At 48.3% G+C, this 22,911-nt stretch overlaps 8 protein-coding genes across 8 annotated transcripts; 5 read left to right on the forward strand and 3 right to left on the reverse strand.

Annotated features, from left to right (window-relative positions):
- Nucleotides 1-2,851: 2,851 nt before the first annotated feature.
- N7471_012546 (putative C6 transcription factor) lies at nucleotides 2,852-5,374 on the forward strand (the record flags this gene model as incomplete). The annotated part of the gene is made up of 2 exons (XM_057285265.1): nucleotides 2,852-3,454; nucleotides 3,512-5,374. The coding sequence occupies 2 exons, from the start codon at nucleotides 2,852-2,854 to the stop codon at nucleotides 5,372-5,374; spliced, it is 2,466 nt and encodes an 821-aa protein (XP_057131531.1).
- Nucleotides 5,375-5,857: 483 nt separating this feature from the next.
- On the forward strand, nucleotides 5,858-6,603 carry N7471_012547 (putative oligosaccharyl transferase subunit Dad1; the record flags this gene model as incomplete). The annotated part of the gene is made up of 3 exons (XM_057285266.1): nucleotides 5,858-6,115; nucleotides 6,260-6,438; nucleotides 6,537-6,603. 3 exons carry the CDS (start codon nucleotides 5,858-5,860, stop codon nucleotides 6,601-6,603), a joined length of 504 nt encoding a protein of 167 aa, XP_057131532.1.
- Nucleotides 6,604-7,182: 579 nt separating this feature from the next.
- N7471_012548 (putative mRNA splicing factor RNA helicase (Prp16)) lies at nucleotides 7,183-10,111 on the reverse strand (the record flags this gene model as incomplete). The annotated part of the gene is made up of 3 exons (XM_057285267.1): nucleotides 7,183-7,578; nucleotides 7,645-9,185; nucleotides 9,256-10,111. 3 exons carry the CDS (start codon nucleotides 10,109-10,111, stop codon nucleotides 7,183-7,185), a joined length of 2,793 nt encoding a protein of 930 aa, XP_057131533.1.
- A 514-nt stretch (nucleotides 10,112-10,625) lies between these two features.
- N7471_012549 (putative prefoldin subunit 2) lies at nucleotides 10,626-11,547 on the forward strand. The gene is made up of 4 exons (XM_057285268.1): nucleotides 10,626-10,808; nucleotides 10,878-10,968; nucleotides 11,091-11,283; nucleotides 11,379-11,547. The coding sequence occupies exons 1-4, from the start codon at nucleotides 10,769-10,771 to the stop codon at nucleotides 11,409-11,411; spliced, it is 357 nt and encodes a 118-aa protein (XP_057131534.1). The 5' UTR covers nucleotides 10,626-10,768; the 3' UTR covers nucleotides 11,412-11,547.
- Nucleotides 11,548-12,387: 840 nt separating this feature from the next.
- Nucleotides 12,388-13,651, forward strand: N7471_012550 (Gfo/Idh/MocA family protein; the record flags this gene model as incomplete). The annotated part of the gene is made up of 3 exons (XM_057285269.1): nucleotides 12,388-12,428; nucleotides 12,484-13,209; nucleotides 13,270-13,651. 3 exons carry the CDS (start codon nucleotides 12,388-12,390, stop codon nucleotides 13,649-13,651), a joined length of 1,149 nt encoding a protein of 382 aa, XP_057131535.1.
- Nucleotides 13,652-14,109: 458 nt separating this feature from the next.
- Nucleotides 14,110-16,521, reverse strand: N7471_012551 (Multicopper oxidase type 2; the record flags this gene model as incomplete). The annotated part of the gene is made up of 11 exons (XM_057285270.1): nucleotides 14,110-14,163; nucleotides 14,215-14,228; nucleotides 14,320-14,379; nucleotides 14,441-14,534; nucleotides 14,603-15,124; nucleotides 15,198-15,268; nucleotides 15,343-15,530; nucleotides 15,587-15,712; nucleotides 15,762-15,932; nucleotides 16,109-16,219; nucleotides 16,268-16,521. 11 exons carry the CDS (start codon nucleotides 16,519-16,521, stop codon nucleotides 14,110-14,112), a joined length of 1,665 nt encoding a protein of 554 aa, XP_057131536.1.
- A 1,931-nt stretch (nucleotides 16,522-18,452) lies between these two features.
- N7471_012552 (uncharacterized protein) lies at nucleotides 18,453-21,027 on the forward strand (the record flags this gene model as incomplete). Its single annotated transcript, XM_057285271.1, has 3 exons — nucleotides 18,453-18,634; nucleotides 18,767-19,880; nucleotides 19,935-21,027. The coding sequence occupies exons 1-3, from the start codon at nucleotides 18,568-18,570 to the stop codon at nucleotides 21,025-21,027; spliced, it is 2,274 nt and encodes a 757-aa protein (XP_057131537.1). The 5' UTR covers nucleotides 18,453-18,567.
- Nucleotides 21,028-21,693: 666 nt separating this feature from the next.
- N7471_012553 (TatD family hydrolase) lies at nucleotides 21,694-22,860 on the reverse strand (the record flags this gene model as incomplete). The annotated part of the gene is made up of 1 exon (XM_057285272.1): nucleotides 21,694-22,860. One exon carries the CDS (start codon nucleotides 22,858-22,860, stop codon nucleotides 21,694-21,696), a length of 1,167 nt encoding a protein of 388 aa, XP_057131538.1.
- Between the last annotated feature and the right edge of the window lie 51 nt (nucleotides 22,861-22,911).

A 22,911-nucleotide genomic window follows, 5' to 3' on the forward strand; every position in this document is an offset into this window, starting at 1 on the left:
CGTTTTGTTTTGCCCTTATAATCTGGAAAACAGCATGCTGCCACGACTCCCAGAATACTCCACTTTCAAGGCCAATCCAAGTGACGATTGAGGGGACCATTCCACCTAAGTAGAGTTATTGGAAAAGAAACCCGATCCACTTATAGTCGACATCGGGAGTCAAGACTAGAACTTGAAGAAATCGAAGCAATTTCCAACTTAGGCAAATTCGGTGTTCAATACCTTCCTGCTATGGCCGCAAGCAGGAAGATCTGCTGATCGGAGTTGAGGCTCGGGCTCGGGATTTCTTCCAGTGCATAGCATAAAGGATTACTTCTTGCGTAGTCTTACATGATTGGCCAGCTTCAAGGCGTGCAGATTACGTTCGGAAGTGAGCCACGATTCGCTGTTGTTGATCAGTCGATTCCTACCCTCCATACTCTAATATGCAGATGATGGGTCTTTTGCGTCGCTGCAACACATAACAGCAACATTGGAGATCATTGCTGGGAACGGGTGGGGCTTCATTCGGATCAGTTACCCGAAGACTTTGACGCAGAGGCAGTGTCCTTGATGGATGCACATTTAGCCGAAGCTATGCCGAAGTAGCTGCGGAAGGTAATTTCTTAGTCGAGCGATCCATGCTCAACCTTATATCAACCCACTCTATCGAGCCGTGTAAGTTTGCGGGCCGGGCAGCGGTCAGACTAAAATGATGCTATAGGAGAGGACGCGTGTGCCCCGATCATGTTCTGAGCGCCACTTTATGTTGATAGCAGCCAAGCTCCCTCGGGCTGGGGAACGCCAACGGGATATAGCGTTAGCGGGATGCGCGTCCTTGTCAGCCATGTGCATATCAGTTTGCAATCTGCGTTTCACATATATGTAGAACCCAGCCAAGATTGCCCATGCGACTCTCAAGACAAGCTCATTGCCATGTGGGGCAAGTCTGTGGTGGAACATTGCAGGCTCGATCCATGGATATGCCGCTTGGATTGTTCTTCTATGGGGTCAAAAATGTGTTCCATAATGAGTCAAGTTCAGCCGGCCAACTTTCTCACGTAATTTGCAAGACTGCGGGCATCCAAAGGCGTGAGAAAGTATGATGATAGGTTTGACGAATAACAGTATTCCTTCAAAAGGTGTGATGCCTCTAGAATATCCGCCTCCTCGGCTTTTAGCTATGGATAGAGATCGACGAATGGTATTGCATCCGGCTGCAAACCGTGCCAAGCGCGCAGCACCCATACCTAGCACGGTTATGAGCAGGGTTATTTGGACTATCCCGAAATCAAAAGCGGCTTGTCGTCATATGGATTCAAAAGCATGAATAAAGTATCCAATGGACCCGTGGCGCAGCGGTAGCGCGTGAGATTCCAGACCTCAAGGTCATCCGTTCGATCCGGGTCGGGTTCATTTCTTTTTTTGTCTTTGTTTTCTTTCATTCTCATCTTCGAAGACGTTTAGTTTTTAGTTTTTGTTAGTATTAAAGTTGGATATATCTTATGTTCTTGTTGTATAATCCTAATTCAGCCGAATTCAACAATCTCGTTCAATAGTCTTAGTAGGTTTGTTTCGGCCGCATAAAGGGTTGTGATTTTGATAGAACTCTCTTAGCCTGGTGGTGGAGCCGGAAGGTGAGCGCTAACGTGCAAGGATAAACATCATTATGAGGTGGGTTGTATGTTGGCGCCATCTGTCTATTCTCGCTAACGGGTAATACTATATGTCGAGACTTGGCCTCCACATTCACCTTATATGAGCCTTGTTGAACCAGTTTGGTGGATGCTAAAGGGTAAATTACGATTCCTATACCCCGAATTGATAGAAATGGATAGAAGCGAGGAGGGCTGGAGGTATTTTAGGCGCTGTATCTGAACTGCATGGGATGCACTTGATCAAGGTGCAATTGACAGTTTGATTCGCTCTATGCCTAACATATTGCTTGCATTGCGCAAGGCATGTGGTTATTACATTAGATATTAAATCAATTGGATTTATTGGCCAATTATCTGTCTACTACTTTTGATTTAAATGTATATTTAATGCATTGGTGTTGTAAAATATATAGTTGAAAGCAAAATATATATTTGATAGAGTCCGGGTAAGATATAACTGTCCTAACTAATAATAGTGGCACCACCTGTATACGAGAGCGACATATTCCCGCTGCGTGACAGTCTCCTCGAGGGTATTCCGATCAACATTCCATACGCTTATACATATCTTCTCGAAGAAGAGTATGGCCCAAAGGCATTCGCCCGAACAAGCTTTTATGGGTAAGACCTGAAGTTTTCCATATCATCGTATATGTTAGGTTGGTTAACTATTTGTTTCGAGTCACATCTTCAATGAACATACCAAAAATTGGGAGTCCGCGGTGTGAGTTCTATAGCTATCATATTTCACATGGATGGTTGACTGGCTCTCTTTAGACGTAAATTTAAGCGCGCGCTTCGACGAGGCTCGCGTGGTAACAACTTACCTATACATGGTTCTTTTTGTATATATCTGGCGCTGCTATATTTGAGCTGAATCTGATGATAGAGGCTGTACATATACCGTATCTATACATCTCCAGGGCCGTTCCACGAAGTGTACGGAGTCAAACGGAGATAACTAAGCGGAGATAACGGCCTTTTACCTAAACGGGACGGCGACTCCACCCGGGCCTGGGGGCCAGACCCGGCGCTGAGTCATAGCAGATTTGAACTCTAATCAGCCAGTCACATGCCCGCATTCCACCGCCCCCAAGCGATAATTTGATGCATTATACGATTTACTATTTTCGCATTTTTGCCAGTTATTTGTTGAACAACTAGGCGTCAAAGAATGTGGGAAGCGAGACACCCGACTTCCTTACTCCAGCACTATGTCGTTCCCCTCAGCTTCCCCAGAGGAGCTGAACCTCTTTCCTGTCAATAATAATTCTCCAAATACCCCACTGCCTACGAACCTGACCGCCACCTTTCCCCGCCACGCGGCTGCAGAACCCCCGAGCTCGACCTCTCGCAGCTGTGTGACCTGCCGCCGCAGGAAAGTCCGATGCAACAAGAGATCCCCGTGTTCGAACTGTACCAAAGCCGGCATCGACTGCATCTTTCCCCCTCCTGGCCGTGCGCCGCGGAAATCGAAGCGTCCACCGGACGCGGAGCTGCTTTCGCGGTTGCGTCGTTTGGAGGGTGTTATTGATCATCTTAGGGGTAGTGGTAATACAGACGGTGCATCCACCCCGACTCAGGCATCGTCTTCTACAACTGGATCTTCGACCGGTCGGAGCGAACCGAGTGCGCCCACGTCTGTCTCGACTGAGTCACAGAACCAGCCTGCCGGCCCAGGTGACTGTCCGTTCGAAAACTCGGATCCGAAGAAACTTGCTCCCAATAAGTTTGAGAATGAATTTGGGCGGTTGGTCATTGATGAAGGCCGGAGCCGATATGTCAGCAATCGGCTCTGGACTAGTCTTGGGGACGAGGTAGATATCCCTCATTTTCTTTTGCCACTCAGCGTACCTCATACTAACATGTTTTAGATCGAGGAGCTGCAAGATATCCTTGATCATTCATCGTCAGAGGAAGATGATACACCTTCGCCAGGGTCTTCTCATTCGGGCTCACACGACGGGTTCCTTTTTGGATTCTACTCACTTTCAAAGTCTCTTCGAGAGTTTCATCCCCCCGCGCCCAAGGTCTCAGTACTTTGGGAAACATATCGGGAAAATGTGGCTCCTTTGATCACCATCGTGCATCGACCGACTGCCAGAGACCTGTTTGCCGAGGCAGCACAGCACCCAGATGCCCTGGACAAAAATTCAGAGGCACTGGTATTTTCCATGTATCTTTCCAGCATTGTCAGCATGAAGCCCGATGACTGTTGGTTCCAGTTCGGCGAGGACCGAGCTACTGCTGTCAAGCGGTACAGGTTTGCCACAGAGCAAGCGCTGGCAAAAGCTGGGTTCTTGAATACACAAAGCTTGGTCCTTCTGCAAGCCGCTGTCCTATTCTTGGTCTGCGTGCGACGAGAAGATGATAGCAAGTTCGTGTGGTCTATGACATCGATCGTATTACGCCTTGCTCAAAGCTTAGGATTACACCGGGACGGCACCAATTTCGCTCTGAAACCGTTCGAAACGGAGATGCGGCGCCGATTATGGTGGCATATCTCGCTGTTGGATGTCCGCTCATCTGAAGACCATGGAACGGACCCGCTCATTCACGAGAGCATGTACGATACTCTACTTCCGTTAAATATCAATGACGACGACCTGTCGCCCGACATGGAAGAGGCCCCCAAAGAGCGAGAAGGCTGCACGGATGCTACATTCTGCCTCATTCGCTGTGAGATCACGAGCGCTTTGCGGAGAGCAAATTACGTGTGTCCCGGCGCCCAGTTTCGTTCACCTAACAGTTTGCCACCCATAGATCGTGCTGGACGGATGATTCAAATTATCAGTGATCGATGTGAACAACGCTATATCAGGCACTGTGATATGAACATCCCCGCGCAATGGTGCGCTGCCACAGTTGGGCGTTTGATCCTTGCTAAATTATGGTTGATCGTTCATCACCCAATGACCCGAAAAGACCGTGGAAATGTGTCACAAGCAACCCGAGAGAGCTTGTTTCTAACTGCAATTGAGGTCCTCGAGTTTGGCCACTTGCTTGAAACTGATCCCAAGACCGCCAAATGGGGCTGGTTGTTCCGTACCAATATGCAATGGCATGGAGTCGCATTCGTTCTGTCTGAGATATGCGTCCGACCAATTTGCCCTGTCACCGATCGAGCTTGGAATGCTGTCAGTCAGATATACACGGAATGGGCCACGCAGGCCACACATAAGAAGGGCATGCTGTGGCGGCCGCTCGCCGCCTTAATGAAAAGAGCTGCTGCCACCCGGTCCAAGCAACATCAAGAATTGCTATCCAGTTTTGGACCATTGCCCACCACAACAGAGCCTATTCAAAGAATCTGTCCTAATACCCTTCCCCGGATTCATATGCCAATGGAGATGCCAAATTCGCCCTCGATAAATCAATCAGGCCCAACAGCACCGATTATGTCCGATACAGACTATAATATTGACCTCAGCAATGGACACTTGGGCGCTCTTCGAAACATGTTCCCTGACACAAACATCCTAGCTACTTCAAACGATATTCTTGATGCTCCACCGGCCCAGAATAATATCTCGGCACCAAGCTTGCCCGCAAGCCTGCCCTACAACACAGCCATGGTGAACCCATTCTTGAATCAGACCCCCCTCCCCAACGCCGGTCAGCTCAGCTGGGAGGAATGGGATCAAGTCATGCGTGATTTCCAGATGGATGTTGAAAATGATGATTCTCAGCCAACAAACGGAACTAATGTTGCCGAGTGGTTTTCCCTGCCTCTTTAAAAATGGCGGCTTCTTTCTCACCTGAGGCTTTGGCAATTAATGATGTGATGATTTATGGCGTTGGTTACTGAATGATATCCCCCTCCCCTCACTGTTATTATAGTACTCCTCTTCTCTCTCATGCATTATATCGGCGACGTATCGTGCAACACTGTATACCCAACATCAAACACAAATTTGAATAAAAAAACAACACTATCTCAATGCATCAGCCAATTATTCTACCATTAGACCATTAAACAGATAATAGAATATTCGTTATCACTTAATTGTATACTTCCAAATCGGGGTCTACTCCACCACGTGACCACAGTGATAACAAGCTCCAAGCTGGCATCAACCAGCACTCTCTACTCCGCTATTGTCCTCCAACCCACCGTCCTTGCACCAATTTTCCAGTGAAATCTCCATCCGTACTCTCTACAATCCATTCAACGCCAATTACACAATCCAGTCATCACCGATCCCCCAAATCCCAAAATCATGGCTCCCAAGCGCCACGCGGCCTCAACTACCTCCGCGGCACCCTCCACGCCCACGCCCGCGCCCACAACACCGAAACTCTCCTCAGGCCCAACAACCCTCAAGACCAATGCCTCAGCCGCTGAGATCGCCGGCCATGTCTGGCAGCAGTATGCATCCACAACGCCGCAGCGGACACTCCTCCTAGATGCCTTCATGGCGTTCTTGGTTCTTGTTGGTGGATTGCAGTTCGTGTACTGTGTTCTAGCTGGAAACTATGTAAGTCGAAGCTCTGGCTGGCAAATGCTGTTTCAGCTGTTTTGTTTTTCTTCGCCCTCTTTTTCTCTTGTCTTGCCTATACGACGTGTGACCTGCAATTGGAAATCTATATACCAACAACTAACAATCTGACCTTCTGTATAGCCCTTCAATGCCTTCCTCAGTGGCTTCAGTGCTGCTGTTGGTCAATTCGTCCTTACGGCAAGTCTGCGCATGCAAACTAGCAATAGCGGTACTTCTGGATCGAAGCCGAGCTCTAAGGGGAAGAATGCGCGCTTTGCAGATGAGAGTGAAGAGCAGGGGACGGGTACTTCGCATGAGAGGTGAGTTTCTTTTTTTCTTTTGTCTTTTTTGTGGTGATATTCAATGCCACGATTGTTTTTCCAACGCTATGAATACATATGCTCATCTCTAATTCTAGGGCCTTCGCCGATTACATCTTCGGAAGCTTGATCCTACACTTTTTCTGCGTCAACTTTATCAACTGAGCTGTACTCGGCGCTCGAAGCCTTCGTTCAATACCATGCTGGCTCATTCTGTTTTCTATCTGGGGTTGGTTCATTTCGATCTTCAGATGGGGTGGGGAATGTCGTCTCTTAGATATCCTTACGCGTTGGAACCTTTTTAGCCAATCCTTGTTCTAGTCCTGTACGCTTCGTCTTTGATCGAGGTGAAAAATGTTGTTCATATTTGACCTATCTACTTACACAAGATTGGCTTGTTGGACAAGCATGTGCTATTCATATGGCTCTATTTCGGAGACAGCCTGTGTGTAGATCAGACTACTCGGAGATAAGCTGAATGCGAACGCAATAGCGGGCTATTCATATGGCTCTACCTCGGAAACAGCCTGGTGTAAACCAGACTAGTCGGAGATGAGCGGGCCCTATTTCGGAGATAGTCTGGGTGTAGATCAGACTATTCGGAGATGAGCAGAATGAGAACGCAATGGCGGGTATCGATTGAACAAGATCCATGTAGATGGATTTAAAAGACGAAAAAAGACGAAATGATGTTGTACAGGCAGGGCACTCAACCCCCCAATGGAATGAATTTTCACCCCAAGACTAGAATGCACGTCCTGGTCTCCGAGGCACCGTAGGCCTCTTGACCACACTGCTTCCAGGACGACTTCCACCCCCGTCGTGGGCCCCATCAACATTGGCCCCAGGCCGCGAGGAGGAAGAAGACGAAGCAGTCAAACCGCCAACCTTACGTCCTGGCTTGATAATAGGTTTACGCACAGCGGACTTTCCGCCAACCTCGATTTCAGTTCTGCGGCGGGCAGGGTCGTTGCGCTCTTGCTCGCGCAATTTCCTGGCAGCATCGCGTTCACGGTCAGCTGCCATCTGTTCTTCGATTTCCATGCGCTTGTTGAATTCGATTTCTGTCACGCGGCGGTCGCGCTGCGAGTAGCCTTTCTCTTTGACGGAGTAGAATACACCACCGAGTTCGGCGAGCCACTGAGAGAAACGAGTTAGTTGAGTACTAGATGACATACAGGCGGAAATGGGTGAGTGGCAACTTACATGAGGGTCAACGGCTGTCACTGTGGACATGTATTCCTTGGCCGTCAGGATCAACTCGTGGTAGACGACGTACTCGGGCACGTGGCCGATACCGAAAAGGGCACTTGTGGGGTGGAGGGCCATGGTCACGCTGGTGCGGAGGTTGATGAACTCGCCGATGCCCTTGAGTCGTGCGGCTTGATGGAAGAAGCCCGAACATATGCACTTGCGGATCTGGTCCCAGTCTGTGCCGCAGCTGATGATGGGCATTTTTTGTTTGGTCATGATGTCGAGAAGTTGATCTCGGACCTCCTTGGCGCGGCGGAGGGTTTTGGAGATTAAAAAGTGCTTGTTGCACCAGGCATCGGAGAAACCATTGGTTTTCCATTGAGTGTAAACATGGAGAAGGGTCAAGTGGTCGGATTCTGGAACGCAGAATTTCTCGCGGGCTGAATCGGATTCCTCCTGTCGTTCTTTGGGACGATAAAAGACATTTGGAACCGAAAGCATCGAGACGATGGTTATCATCTCCTCGCTGCACTCGTATTCATCGGAGGCCATGATTATGAGCTTGGCAAGAGGGGGATCCATTGGGAATGGCGTCATACGACTTCCGATAGGTGTAAGTTCTCCCAGGTTGTCCAGAGCACCCAGCGACCAGAGCTCGAAAAGAGAGGTGGAGATTGTCTCTTGTGGGGGAGGATCCATGAAGTCAAAGTCCAAAAGATCCTTCACGCCAAGGGATTTCAGTAAAAGTATGGTATTGGAAAGACTGGTTCGTTGAATCTCAGGGATAGTTTGAATGTAAAGCTCGTTCTTGTAGGCTGTCTCTGTGTATAGACGATAGGCCTTGCCTGGCCCAGTCCGTCCAGCACGTCCAGATCGCTGGTTTGCATTGGCTTGGGAAATCGGGGTGACCTGGAGAGAGTCCATACCCATGCGCGGGTTGTACACCTTCAGCTTTGAGTAACCTGCATCCACGACGAACATAATACCATCGACCGTCAGACTGGTCTCAGCAATGTTCGTAGCCACGATTACTTTGCGCACGCCCGGAGCGGCCTTCTCGAAGATCTTTGCCTGTTGCTCGGCCGGCATTTGACTGTAGATGGGTAAAACGCTGAGTTTCGGCGGATCATTCAGCTGCTTCAGCCTTTCTTCGACCAGCTCGCAGGTTGCCTCGATGTCTTCTTGTCCAGTCATGAAGACAAGAATATCACCAGCGCCCTGGGATACATGAATGGCCAAGACCTGCTTAACCGCACTATCAACATAATCTTCACAAGGTGTGCGTGAGAAGTGAAGATCAACAGGGAAGGTTCTGCCAGGAATGACGAATTCTGCGGCACCGCCAAAGAAGCGCGAAAATCGTTCGGAGTTCATCGTTGCCGAGGTCACGATCAACTTCAGATCCCTGCGTCGGGTCAGAACTTTCTTGAGAAGACCCATCAAGACGTCGGTGTTCAAAGCTCTTTCGTGTGCCTCGTCCATAATGATGCACGAGTACTTGTCAAGATCCTTTTGGGTGAGAGATTCACGTAGTAAAACGCCATCCGTCATGTCTAGTATATAGATTAGCTACATGATCACACCAAAGCGGAAAGGATGAAACCCAGAAAGGGAGAAACTCACATTTGATCACCGTCTCATCACTTGTACAATCCTCGAAACGGATAGCGTATCCGACGAGTGCACCGAGATCAACATCCATCTCCTCACTGACACGCTTTGCGACACTCATAGCAGCCACACGGCGAGGCTGCGTGCATCCGATCATACCGAACTTAGAATAGCCATCCTCGTGTAGGAATTGAGTGAGCTGGGTGGTTTTTCCAGATCCAGTCTCTCCAACGACAATCACAACTTGGTTATCACGGATGACTCTCATTAGATCCTCGCGCACGGCAAATGCAGGAAGATACTCTCTCTGTTCGCGCATGGTCTTACTATTGCTGAAAGCGCTGGCGCCACCACCGCCTTTCTTCATATGTCTGGCAAATTTGTTTCCTCCTCCTTTGTAGGTTTCCTCGATAGGCAGGGCGACTGCGCTGTCTCCTTCGTCCTCTTTGATGCCCATGAAGTTCCCTAGGGCTGTGCCAGCCACATTTGTTGCCTCCTGTGCTTGCTTTTGTCGTTCGCGCTGCTGTCGGCGCTCATTAACGACCCTGCTTCCTTTCCGACTGAATACGGCCATGTCACTTTGCGGATCACGAACAGCGGAGATCGGCTCCAGCTGCTTCGTAAAGATCGTGCGACCATCGAGAAAAGGCGGCCGGAGGTCGTGGACGAGCAAATGAACTCGAGTCGCTTCTTCATCTTCGGGCAAGAAGTCGCCCTCATGGTCTCGTCGTTGCGCTACACCAGAGGTGAGCATTCGATTGGTCTCCCAGTTGTCAATGTCTTTGCGTTTTGCGTCGCGTAGGCCTGGAGGGAGGTGTCCAAAGCCCTTGTGCCTTTTGGCCGGAGGGCCCATATCGTTGCGAGACATGTCGTTCAGCCAGGCTCGTAAGCCAGGTTTAGGACTTGAGGTATTCGCAATGTACGACTCGGTCTGGTCCGCGTGGGGGTGACTTTATGAGAAAGTAGAGTGATTCCGCGGAGTCGACCCTCTTTCCCTATAGCGCCAAAGCCTTACCGCCTTTTACTGCCAGAGAGACACACCGCCCTAGAAGTCCAGTTTCAACTTAGGTAGTCTTCCAAGGTTCCAAAAAGACAATGTTATCAGCATTATTTAGCTTGTAATTCTTAAGAAGATAGCTTCTTAGTAGTCTTGCCGACCTGAAGCGACCTTTACTTTACATTGTAGAGGTAAGTGATGGCGTCGAGCTGATCATCTTGTTACTATCACAATCAAACATTGCAAACTCCGATATCAGTCACGTGATCTCCAACTTACTTCTTGAAGAGCATATAATTGACAGTATAGAATTGAATCAAGAATTATTTTAATAATATTGGAGTTGTTTTGGGTATTTGAGTAGATCTATGTGAGATGTAGAGCTAAATTGACTCAGATATGAGGTGAGAGGTGCATCAAAAGGACTATAATAGTGACCTCCACCAACACCAAAAAGCAACCGCCCCGCATCGTCATCTCAATTTCTCAAGCTTTCTCGTGCCGACCACACCGTCTCAAACAGCCATCATGTCTAGCCAGAAACAGATTGACCCTAAGAAGCAGCAGGGTATGCTTTTACTATTGTCCCTGCAAACCCTAAGAATTCGCGGAAGCTGATGCGAACCCCTCAATCCAGAGCTTCAGCACCAATACACCAACTTCAAGAACACCCTTCAGCAATTAGCACAAAAGATCGGTGATATTGAGCAAGAGGCAGAAGAGCACAAGTGAGTCATTATTAGGGTTATGCGCTGTCCCAGCATAGTCGGAATTGGGGGCTTTACCACAAGCGAGCACAACCAGCGATGTCTCAACGAAGATGTACAATGCTAATACCTGTTTTTTTCAGACTTGTGATTGAAACCCTCGACCCTCTCGCCGCAGACCGCAAATGTTTCCGCATGGTGAATGGCGTTTTAGTTGAGCGCACCGTCAAAGATGTGCTTCCTACACTCAAGACCAACTCGGATGGGTTGAAGCAAGTATTGGAGGACATGCTCAAGCAGTACAAGTCAAAGCAGGGTGAGCTGGATACCTGGAAGGTAAGCGAATCTCCTGTTTCATGGCTGTTCCTAAGCCCGGAACCATATCCCGGGGACTTGATATGGGCAGTGCTGACCTTAATTCCTCTTTGCAGAAGAAGAACAACATCCAGGTCGTGCAGCCTTAGTGGCATTCCTTTTCTCTGTATACTTTCAATTTACGTGTTCCCGGGTGGTGCTGTCTGAGTGTGAGAGCAATAGGCTACCGGCGTTACTGGGGACGGCAAAAGGCTAGACATAATGCAGCGTTGATTTGTGCTTTGATGTCAAACTTGCAAGATTAGCTCCTTATCATAGTAGAAAAAATATACCCATAAGTTCTGAATCATAGATTGTTCAGCTGGGGCTCTGGAGCCTCAGTAATGTCATGAGATGGCAGAGCCGGGAGTTTGCATGTATCAGCCCAAGATAGCTTGAAGGAAGCCGTAATAAAGTAAGATGCAACCATAACACATGAGGAAATGAGGAAATGAAAATCTGAATACATGTATGATCCCAGCTTCTATAGATCTATGACGAAGTAACACATTACGCTGATAGGCAATGCTTTTGAATACATAGTACGTGGTTTGAGTGATTCTCTCCTCTTCGTCTGCTTTAAGGTACCCATTCCAAGAAATTAGTGTCCTACCTGTGCTTGTCTCCAAAAGTTGACCTCCAACAAATAGGTATTGACGTTTGGTGGCCAAACTACATGTAGTTAACGGTGTTGATCTGCGGGACTTCAAGACTAAGTCTACAATCTGTACATTTCAATGTTGGAGTAAATGCAATATTCTCCCCTACTATGTGTCTTATTTTGCAAGGGATCTTAATGTTGACGGTATTCGTATTCAGCCAATGTGTCAACAAAAAGCGTCTGAGAGCGAAGTTCAGCGAAGTTCAGCGGGGCTCCAGAGCTGTTCCACCTCGCGGGGCATCGGATCAGCGCTCTTTCAATTCAATTTACCCCAGCATATTCATTCGAAACATCTAACCTGGTGTATTAATTGTCCTGCACAAATTCCCTGAGATTTTGTTAGAATCATCTTTCAACCTTGGAACCTTAAGGTTCTCTAACTATTACGTCATTGGGGAAGCCGATAATCACAACACACATTCAAGATGACCACCGGCAACAGGATCCTTCGCGTTGGAATAATTGGGTAAGGAATCCATTGCGAAAGGGCTGTGCTCAGTTGATGCTAATATTCTAGCCAGATGTGGCGAAATCACCCAAGTTGCCCACATTCCAACTCTCGGGTTCCTCTCAGATTACTTCCAAGTCACCTACCTGTGTGATGTCTCCGACAATGCGCTCGAGCACTGTGCCAAAAAGGTCATTGGGGGCACCCCAAACACAACTCGCAATGCAAAGGAGCTCTGCGCCTCCCCGGACGTAGACATCGTGATGATTGCCAACAGCGACGCCTTCCACGTTCCCCACGCAGTACTAGGCCTTGAACACGGCAAAGTCGTCTTCATCGAGAAACCCATGGCTCTCTCCCTGCAAGATGCGGACCAGCTCATCGAGCTCGAAAAGCAAACCTCCGGAAAGCTGATGGTGGGATATATGCGGCGGTATGCGAGTAGCTTCATCGACGCCGTCAAGGAAATAGGAAGCTTTGATCAAGTGTGCTATGCGCGCGTGCGAGATATCGTCGGCCCGAACTCGGATTTCGTTGGTCAGTCTGGTACGTTTCCTAAGGTTTTCTCTGATTACAGAGCAGAGAATGTGAAGGAATTGTCGAGCAGGACAAACGAGTTCCTTGAACAGGCTTTGACGGCGGAATTGGGGATTCCGGTTACGCCTGATACCGCTGCTCAGTGGAGGAACTTGGGAAGTCTTGGCTCGCATGATCTTAGTGCCATGAGAGAGGCTCTTGGTATGCCGACGGCTGTGCTTGGTGCTTCTCTGTGCTCTGCGAAGGGGCCGCCGTTCTGGAGGTAAGTTGCGAGTTCTATATCTGTGGTTCTGGGCGATATGTTGATTTCTTTTTACTCCAGTGCCCTCTTCCAATATCCCTCTTTTGCTGTGTCTTACGAGTCTGGAATTGATGATGTCCCCCGTTTCGACGCGTCGATCGAGGTCTTTGGTGGGAATAAGACTGTCAAGGTCTGCTTTGATTCGCCTTACGTCAAGGGATTGCCTACCACTATGCACATTCGTGAGAAGTTGGAAGATGGCTCATTCCGGGAGTCTGTGGTTCGGAAGACGTATGAGGATGCTTATACTTTGGAAATGAAGGAGCTTTATGCATTTGTTGTTGAGAGTAAGCCGGCTAAAACCACTTCGAAGGATGCTAGGGAAGATCTTGAGATCTTCGGTATGATTATGAAGGCAGGTCTGGAAGGACAAGCTAGACTTAAGGGTATTGTTCCAAACTAGTTTGTCCTGGTCTTTGGCCCATGCTGTGTGCATACTTTTGAAAGAATTATGATTGATAAGTATGAAAATAAAGAAATAAAAGAGTCATCACCCGGAGGCGGTCCGGCAGCTTGAAATCAAACGGCACTCAAACCGAGGATGGACGGGGATGCAAGGTGGCAGTGCGCCAAATGTCGCCAACGACAACCGCTAGGCCAAATGACCGCCCATCCATTCATCCACATAGGGCAGTGCCATTTCTCATATGAAGTGAACATAGAAAAACCGAGTTCAAAAGTGGTTACCCTTTATAGCCATGATCATCCGTAATGCTTTCTATTTGACCAGCTTTCCCCCAATGACCCCTCGGGCCATATTGTGTAGGAATGCTAGGCCACGCATCTATGCCATCCAAGATTGCGAGTCTGGAAGCTTGGTTAATATCTGTTGTGAAATGCTAACTTCAAGATACTGGTAACTTACGCCATCCCTCCAGTGAGGTGCGGATCGATATGGCAATGGAGGAAGAAGGCCTATCTGGTTAGCGGAAGATGCGAGAGTTTCTACATGGATTGATGCCTTACCCCAGGATTTTGCACTGTCAAACCAAACCATATTAGCTTCTTGGTTTTCAAAAATAGGGAAATGAGAAGAGCGAAGAGAGGAAGAAAAGCGATTGGGAGACCTACCATGATAGCGAACTGCCAACCAGCTTGGACCTTGCAAGGCAGGAAGCGTTGTGAAGGTATCTATTCCATAAATTAGTTCCTAGCACTAGAACAACCACAACGAAAGCTTTGTATCTCATACCTCTCATCGGAGGGTCGACCAGGTTAAACATCTCTGGGATTTCCTGTTGAGCCTCTGCGACAGAAGCCCACTTGAACTCGCCCATGCCGACACCCTTGAACACACAAATCAGAATCCGTGCAACGAAATTTATACTCGAAGGATGTATTCAAGGTAACTAACCAGGACATAAACCATGTTTGAGTGCTTGTGAATCGGATGACCAGGTTGGAGAGTCGATGCATTACCAGAAACCGCGAAAACAATATCCACCCAGGTGTCGTTGTTTGTAGCGATAACCAGGTCACTGTCTGCGTATGATTGAGGGTCCCATAGCATCGGCTTCTCAGACTCCAGAGACAGACCGTACGAATGATCTCCATTGAGAGACCATTTCCAGGCTTTCTCAATACGGCCAACGGTGAGCAGGTAGGTTTGGTCCGCTTGTGCACTAGGTCGACTTGGGATAAGTGGCCTAATATTATTTTCGTCTAGGACAACAACATCTGTACTCATGCTGTTTCCACCGTAGTTGATTGAGGGTGTTCCCACGACGGAGGGGTCACCGTTGACATAGGAGAAAGTGCCGTATCCGGCAACTTTTTGATTGAGTCCTGCATTCGCTGCTGTGATCAGGTAGTTGCCTGGTGTGTTATTCAATTGAACTAGAACAGAGTAGCGACCACCGTTACTGAGTGTCAGTGCCTAGAAAATGATTCTTGGTTAGTGCGATGTTTATAACTTCGCAGAATATGAAGTGAGATGGATAGTATCATACATCAACTTTGGTGGGTACAATGTATCGACCATCGACTTCATATACCCAAAGAGAATGATTATTGATAGAGACTGTATTCAGCGAACGGGATTAGCTTGCTCTTTTTGGAACCTATGTATCTGGTAAAGTACAACATCAAACATACCTGTTGGGACGGAGACCGATGCCGAACCGATGAGATTGAGGCTTACCCAGGCCTTCCAAGGATCAACTTTGACTACTTCCTCCTTGGACTCTGTGGCATTGCATTGGTCAAACATGGATGCTGGGATTGCGGTGTAGTTATGCCGCGAAAATGTTGTTTGAGCAAAGGTATTTTTAACTGGCAGACATCTTATATTGAACTAAATGTCAGCTTTCTAACCCGCACTTTGGGAGTTATTACATACCCTTTTGCTGTGTAGTTCATGCCCTGGAGTAGGGGAGCCAATGGGGCAGGAATCAGACTGGTCGAATAGGCAGGGTCGACGCAGCGCACTCTACCTTTGCCATTGATCAAGATAGAATCTGCACATCTAGAATCGTTATAAGCCCATTTTCTCACAATGCCTCCATGGGGCTTACAGTGTATCAAGGTTTGCAGAAACTGCAATATCCCGGAGCTCTTCTGCTGTATTGTGATACCAATCGGAAATCATCAGCAATTTGGGATCTCGAATGGCGTTGTTGATTTGAGAATGTGCTCGTGTGTCATTTGATATCATGCTAGCCAAGTTTGTGGTAATGTCTCGCGGCCTGGGTCATAATCACTCAGTCGCCTGCGCGAATAGGTAGGATTTCGATTCGGGTAGGTATGAGCAAACCTGATATAAATCGGCCCATACAGGCCATCCATTATTTGTCCCGCGCAATGTGAATGATACCTTCAACTGTTAGTAAAATAAAACTTATTACTAGGAAGATCCACTTACCAGTATGTTCCGTATTGTGAAGCAGTGAATTTGGAAATAAATTTTCCGCCAGGGGCAATAAGTCTTTGCGAGACTCCAGGCACACCATCTGACCATGATGTTCCTTGTTGCCTATTTTTGTCTTAGTGGTGAGCCAAGTTATTTTCCGAGAAGACTCACTCAATGCCATGCCAATGCATTGTGGTGTTATATGGCAGGAAATTGTTCACTGTTATCTCCACATCGTCGCCCTCATCAAAGATGAGAGGCGGCCCAGGGAATTGGCCATTGATCAAGGCTTGTTGACGCTCAACTCCATCGGGCGCCTTGGTGCCCCAAGTTAGATTGAGCTCGAACTTTTTTGTCAGGCGAGGTGAAACTAGATGTAAAGCAGCACCTAGTCCGATGAAACAAAATAGGATAGACGGCTTCATGTCTATTGGATTATTGAGCGCCCTCGAGGCTGTACACCCATGAAAATAATAGTAAGAGCTGAAATTACAATGGGATATTAGGAATACATTCAAATATTAGGGAGTTATACAAGAGTGGTGTGGAGTCCTTAAATACTTCAATACAATTGAGCCGCAGCGTGGTGGATGACGCAGGGGGATATGATTCGCAACTTTAATACGGAGTAGAGCAGTTCGGTTAAGCCAGAGATCTTCGCTCCGAAACTATGTATGTACCCGTATATGCAACTATCCCTTCTCGTGTTTATGTATGTAGATCACTGGGGTGTTGTCCAGGGGTAATTGGCCAAGAGTGGGAAGCATCGGCAACCCAATGGGGCCGCCAGTCTCGAGTACCCATTTTTTAGAATAGCTTGGGCCCATCTCAAATAGCTCGGAAGGGCTCGGTACACTATCTCGAGACGCTGCTTTGAGGTCTGGACCCTTTGGGCTTATACCACACACCAAAGCGTTCAATTGAGGGAGCCTTACCAATAATGAAATAAATGCCCCCTTCACAATTAGAGCGAACAAGGGATACGGTGTACGGAGTATGATGTTGCCGCTTATAAATTGAATTATTTCGGGAGATTATTGACTCCAATCCCAAATCAAATGCTGGCAGCCAAGAGCTGAGTTGGCATAAAGTCCGTGCGTCCTAAAAAGCAAGTCGATCTATTGATTGCTAAACACTCCGTACATAATACAATTGGATGTGAAGGTTCCACTCGTCATTGGCTCCCTGTATAAATTCCTGGGCTGAAATGAGGGAGCTGTCAGCCTAGGGGTCAATGGCAGAGGTTATAAAACTATAAGGAAGTGAAGCCGAAATGTTGTATACAAGTGTGGTACTCTGTAGATCTTCCAGGGTTCGAGTTAGGGCGCTTCTAGTGTTGTGGCGCACCAATAATAGGTGGGACCCACTCCGTATAGTATCTACATACTCCCTACTATCTTCTTTCTTTCCTATCCATTTTTGCTATATTAGATGCATTGATCTCCGGTCATCTTCAGAAGCATTTCTTACCTATATCTAAAAACGTTACTCCGTCGAGAAGACTTAGATAAACGGAAGTCGTTAGCGCTTCAGGTATTTTTAGCCGATCGGTTGATCTCGTTGGCTTTCTTCTCTATTCTTAGATTGAAGCGAGAAGTTCTAGATATATGGTTTGGTTTGAAAAAGATGTTCATTTGGTTTATTATTCATCTTGGTATGCCTGGCTTATAGACTGTTCAGGTATGTGGCTTAGACATCAGGTCATTGAGGCTCTGCGTATTAGGCACAGCCTGGTACGCAATAAAGACGAAGACCTCCGCTAGAATAGCAGCTACCGTCCAGATTTGTTCCGGTAGGGCGGGAGAGATGTTGTTCCAAGTGATGTAAGTATCGCCTGAATCGTTCAATGATTCTTTCAACCAACTCCAACGGTGCTTTGAGGTCTTTCGGGGGCCAAATGAGATTCATTAGCGATTCGAGTTGACTAAATAAACATACAAAAAAGTAGTTCATAACAGAAACTTAAGTGTTCTAGAATATGCAGTAGTATATACATATAAAATTCGCAATGCTGTGGCTTGCCGTTATGTATGGCTGTGCGGGCAAATATGTACATAGATCAACCCATGGACCAGAGGAAACTACGGCAGTATTCAGCCCACCAAAGTGGTGTCCTAGCAGAAGATGAAGACATCCTTGCATTGACTGGGTATACGATATATCAATTCCAACGCAAGTCCCAAGGAGGAATATGACCTTGTGATACGATTTCCTTAATTTCCAAGGTTCCAAGGTTGACCCATATCTTTACGTAATCGGCTTCTCCGCATCCACGTGAGTCTCCACCAGAGACCCGATCCCGCAGTTCCCTCAACTTCCCGACTTTTTTGTTTCTTTAATTTTGTTGTCGCATTATCCTCGGCAATCGTTTCGGAGTTCGCCCACGATGCCTTGAAGTGACTGGTGTTGGTGACTCGAATAATGCAGAATCGTGGCCGATTTAGACGAATGATGTCAATGCTACTCCTGCCATGTCCTCCGTCAACGATAACGCCCCCTCGCCGCTCCCGGTGGATGGGGTGAGCAAGCGCAAACAAGGTAAGCGCTTGTGCAAATGCCCCCTGTCTGCCTGATCCTTGTGCATCTTGATTTGCGGTCTCTTTTTGTTCTCGGTTATCGGTTATTTTTGCGCCATTAGACTCGCTAACCGGTGACTCAAAAAACTCTTAGGCTCCGCAGCTTGTGTCCACTGTCACCGGCGCAAGGTTCGCTGCGATGCCCGTACCGTCGGGACACCCTGCACTAACTGTCGCGCCTCTGGAAAGGCCGACTGTCGCATACACGAAAAGAAAAAGCGTCTTGCAGTACGCTCAATCCTAGATCCCGTTCCGATCCGATCTCGGCCTCTACCCACATCCGATCCCACTTCAAACCTGGCCCTTGCAGCGGGGACACCACTACCACCAAGTTTTCCAACTGCATTCCAGAGCGGTCATGCTACACCGGTATCTGGGGGTCTTCCGCAAAATGGATTCCAGCAAGGCACGGGATCAGAGACATTTGGCCGCCACGGCCCCGATATGGCGCATGCCCACGAGGCACACACGGAGATGGAGCAACATCTCGTTAAATTGATAGATGAGGAGGAATCCGGCAGAAGAGAGATCCAAAGAGGCGTGCGCGCCTTCTATGTCGGACATGAACATTCGAATATGTCATTCTTGTTTCGACAACAACGAGAACAAGATGACGATGTATACCATTTTGCGAGCAACGAAATCCCACGACGTCAAATGAAGACGGGTCATGATCAGCTTCTTATGGATGCTCTAACACTTCCAGAACCGGCTCTTGCAGATGAATTGGTCCAGGCTTATTTCACATATGTCAATCCGGGGTACCCTATCATCGACGAAGATTTATTCATGACGCAATACCGGAACCGGGATCCTGCAGATCCTCCGCCAGTTCTACTCCTTCAAGCAATTTTGCTGGTTGGGGCGCATGTTTCTCGTGCAAAAGTAGAGCGAGACGCTCTCAAAGAAATTTTCTTCCGCCGCACCAAGTATCTGTTCGACAATCGCATCGAGCGAAATCGCGACATTCTTGTTCAAGCGGCCCTTCTTTTAACGTGGCATTCGGATAGCGCAGATGATGATGTTGCTGCAGATGCTCACTTTTGGGTTGGGGCCGCTGCACGTATCGCCACGGGACTTGGAATGCACCGTAATCCCGTTTCCAGTAGCTTCGTGACTCGCGATCGGCGAATGTGGCGGAGAGTTTGGTTCATTCTGGTCCAATTCGATGTGTTGATCTCCCTGTCATATGGCCGACCTCAAGCGATGTAAGTCATTCCAAACGGCCAACTTGCAGTGAATACTAATCAAGTTTCAATTAGCAATCTGGATGATTCCGACGTGTCTCCTTTGACGCCCGCTGATTTTGAGAATTGCGGTCCTCTTGTACAATCAGACTACGTGATTCATTTTACCGAACTTTGTACGATGATCTCGTATCTCATTCGCGATCGATTTGGACTTCGGGCAAGTGAGGAACGGCGAAAGGCCGTTCTTCAAGAAGCCGACGGATCACTGGCAACTTGGTCTCTGAAACTTCCTGATAATCTTCGGCTTCGCGCATCTGATATGGATCCTTGGTCCGCTATGCTCCATTTGACCTACAACAACTTCCTCATTCTGTTGCATCGGCCTCATCCCAGAGCCTCAGCCTATTCCGATGACTATGGCCCTCACGACGCAGAAATTTGCAGTGCAGCCGCCGGAGTCATAGCCTCAATCTTTGAAGAGCTCAGGATGCATGAGCGCTTGAAGTTCCTTTGGTACACTGGCGTCCATACCCTCTTCACGGCCATGATTCAAGTCCGAGTTGAGCTCCGCTTCTCCAATCCAGTTCTTGCCATCAATGCCTTACGCCGCTTCGATTCTGCCTCTTACTCGCTGCGCGAGTTAGCTCAATACTGGGTTCATGCTGGCACAATTCTGCGACTCTTCGAGGACTCCAAACGTCTGCAAGAAGATCTTCGGATGGCAACAACGGAACGACCTAAGCCGTTCGGCGACACTCATCACGCGCATAAGATGCCCGTTGCCTCTCCTGTTCCATCAATTACCATGCAAACCCCCGGACCACTCTCCTTCGGTGTGCCCACCCCCGAATCCACCCCTCTCCAACAAACGACCCTCTCACCACAACCCAATCCTCAATTTAATAACTGGATTGCCCCTCTCCGACTTAATGTTGGCCCGCTGGAAAGGAACGATCCTTTCTCAACCAGCATGCAGGTGGATTCCATCGAGCCAACTCGCGACTATCCGGACTGGCGACAGCTGTTCGCCTTTGGTGATGTAGACCTACCTCCCCCTGTGGGAGTTGAAGGCCTCCCCGAGCTTGAAGATGAATGGCGGCAGATCTACTGGCAGGATGCCCCGATGGCAGATCTTATTCACGATGGAGGATGGATACATAGCTAGCTATGTCTCGCTACCTCTGGTTGATGACTGTATAGAGCTGTCATTTTCTCCATCGCCTCCTCTCCACATACCTTTTCTACTTTGACGACGAGACGAGCCATGCCAGGGCACGCAGATACACGATACATCTTAGAGACCGTGTCAGGCCACAGACACCTACAGGCCCAGCCTATGATACCATGTCACAAACGATCAAACGATCACATACAATGATAGAGATATACCACGTCATATAATTGCAAATAGTGATATCGGATAAAAAATAAGTTGGGGCCTTTTCGTATCAAATGTTATACATAGAAAAGTCGTCTGCACAAAGTATGCTTTTTACCGCCTTCGTGTACACCTAAGAAGACATCAAAAAAGACATAAAAAGAACATTCAAAAAAACATATCAGAGGGTGCTTCCATATAACATCCCTAATACCATCTTGGTCTTAGGTCGTCAAGGACAGAGACCGCATAAGCAAGCGGTCGACTATGCTTGTCTCGAATGAATCACCTAGGCAAAATCCATGGATGTACGTACGCGAGTGTTCCAGATCGCGCCATATATGCGTATTCGCTAATCGCACAGCTTAAGAAAACCGCAAAAGAAAACTGCAATAAATCAGAAATCGAACCTCAGCTCATCCCATGCATGAATAGAAAAATGAAACACAAGACCTAGCCAAACACAAACCGCCGCCAATTATCCGCAAGCACCTGGACACCGTGCCGCAGCTCCCACCCACGTAGCTGACAAACCTGTCGCGCCACATCTTCCAGCAGCTCATCCATCTGCGCACCTGCAACATGGAGATCACTTTCGATAAGAATACGGTCCTCAGGCAAAGCCTTGATAACATCGCCCACCCTCTTCTCGGCAGAACCGGCGAAATTGATAAGTTTCGAGAAAGAGAAATAAACATCCGACGGATTCGACCGATGCAAGAACTGGCGAATCGGCTCAACCGAACCGGTATAAGAGTGCATGCAGATGCGGGGCGGGAAAGGCCGATACGATTTCCCATTGAGGTCGGATGTTTTAGTTGACTGAGATCCGTCCGGCGTCTTATCTTCGTCATCAGATACGGCGCCTTCTGCGTCGCGCTGTTTGTCCCTCTTCCGTCGCGATAGCACAACCCGTTCATGTCCCGCCCAGAGCTCTTTAAGCACTTCAAAGACCCTGCCGTGCGCTAGCACGCTGTGCAGCGAGACGGCACGGTTCATTTCTCCCGCTAGCTGTAGCTGCGCTTTTAGCACGGTGCGCTGGTGTTCCGGCTTGACGCGGTAGCTTGATAGACGCCGGCCCTCGCGTGAGCCCGGGGTAAGCTGGCCATCTCTGTTTTCGACGTCGGTTGGAGTCCATGGACTTGGGAGTCGGAATGACCTGTCCAAGCCTACTTCGCCGACTAGCGCATTCGGGAACTGTTGGAGTCGGTTCCGGGTTTCAGATATTAGTTCTGAGAGCGGCTTGGGAACAGGAAGTAAATCAATGAATGGCTTGTCGTCGGCTGGAGATGGTGTTAGGACGGAGGCGTAGTGGGCGAACTTGTGCTCAGCTGGGTTTTGTGCTGTTGGTTGTGCAGTGTCGTCCAGGATCTGGTGCGAGAACCACGGGTGCCATCCGAAGCAGGGGACTACGCGGTCTGTTGTTGATTGGCTTGTCTTGGCTGAGAGTGACACAGCTGTTTGTTGTACGAGATCTTGATCTTCCCCGCGCGTCGCCATGATTGTCAGTGTTGTCGCTTTCATCTGCGGGATGTCGGCCACTGAGGCCAATGTGTCGGTGGGATGGCAGTGGGCATCGTAAATGCCAATTTCCCAAGGGAAGGGTTCGTCCTCTGGCATGTTTTTGGGGATATTCAATGAAAACCAGAACAAAACCTTCCAGAACTAAAT

Source organism: Penicillium samsonianum (genome assembly GCF_028829775.1).
Source record: "Penicillium samsonianum strain IBT 33392 chromosome Unknown utg000007l_segment0_segment0, whole genome shotgun sequence".
NCBI classification, from domain to species: domain Eukaryota; kingdom Fungi; phylum Ascomycota; class Eurotiomycetes; order Eurotiales; family Aspergillaceae; genus Penicillium; species Penicillium samsonianum.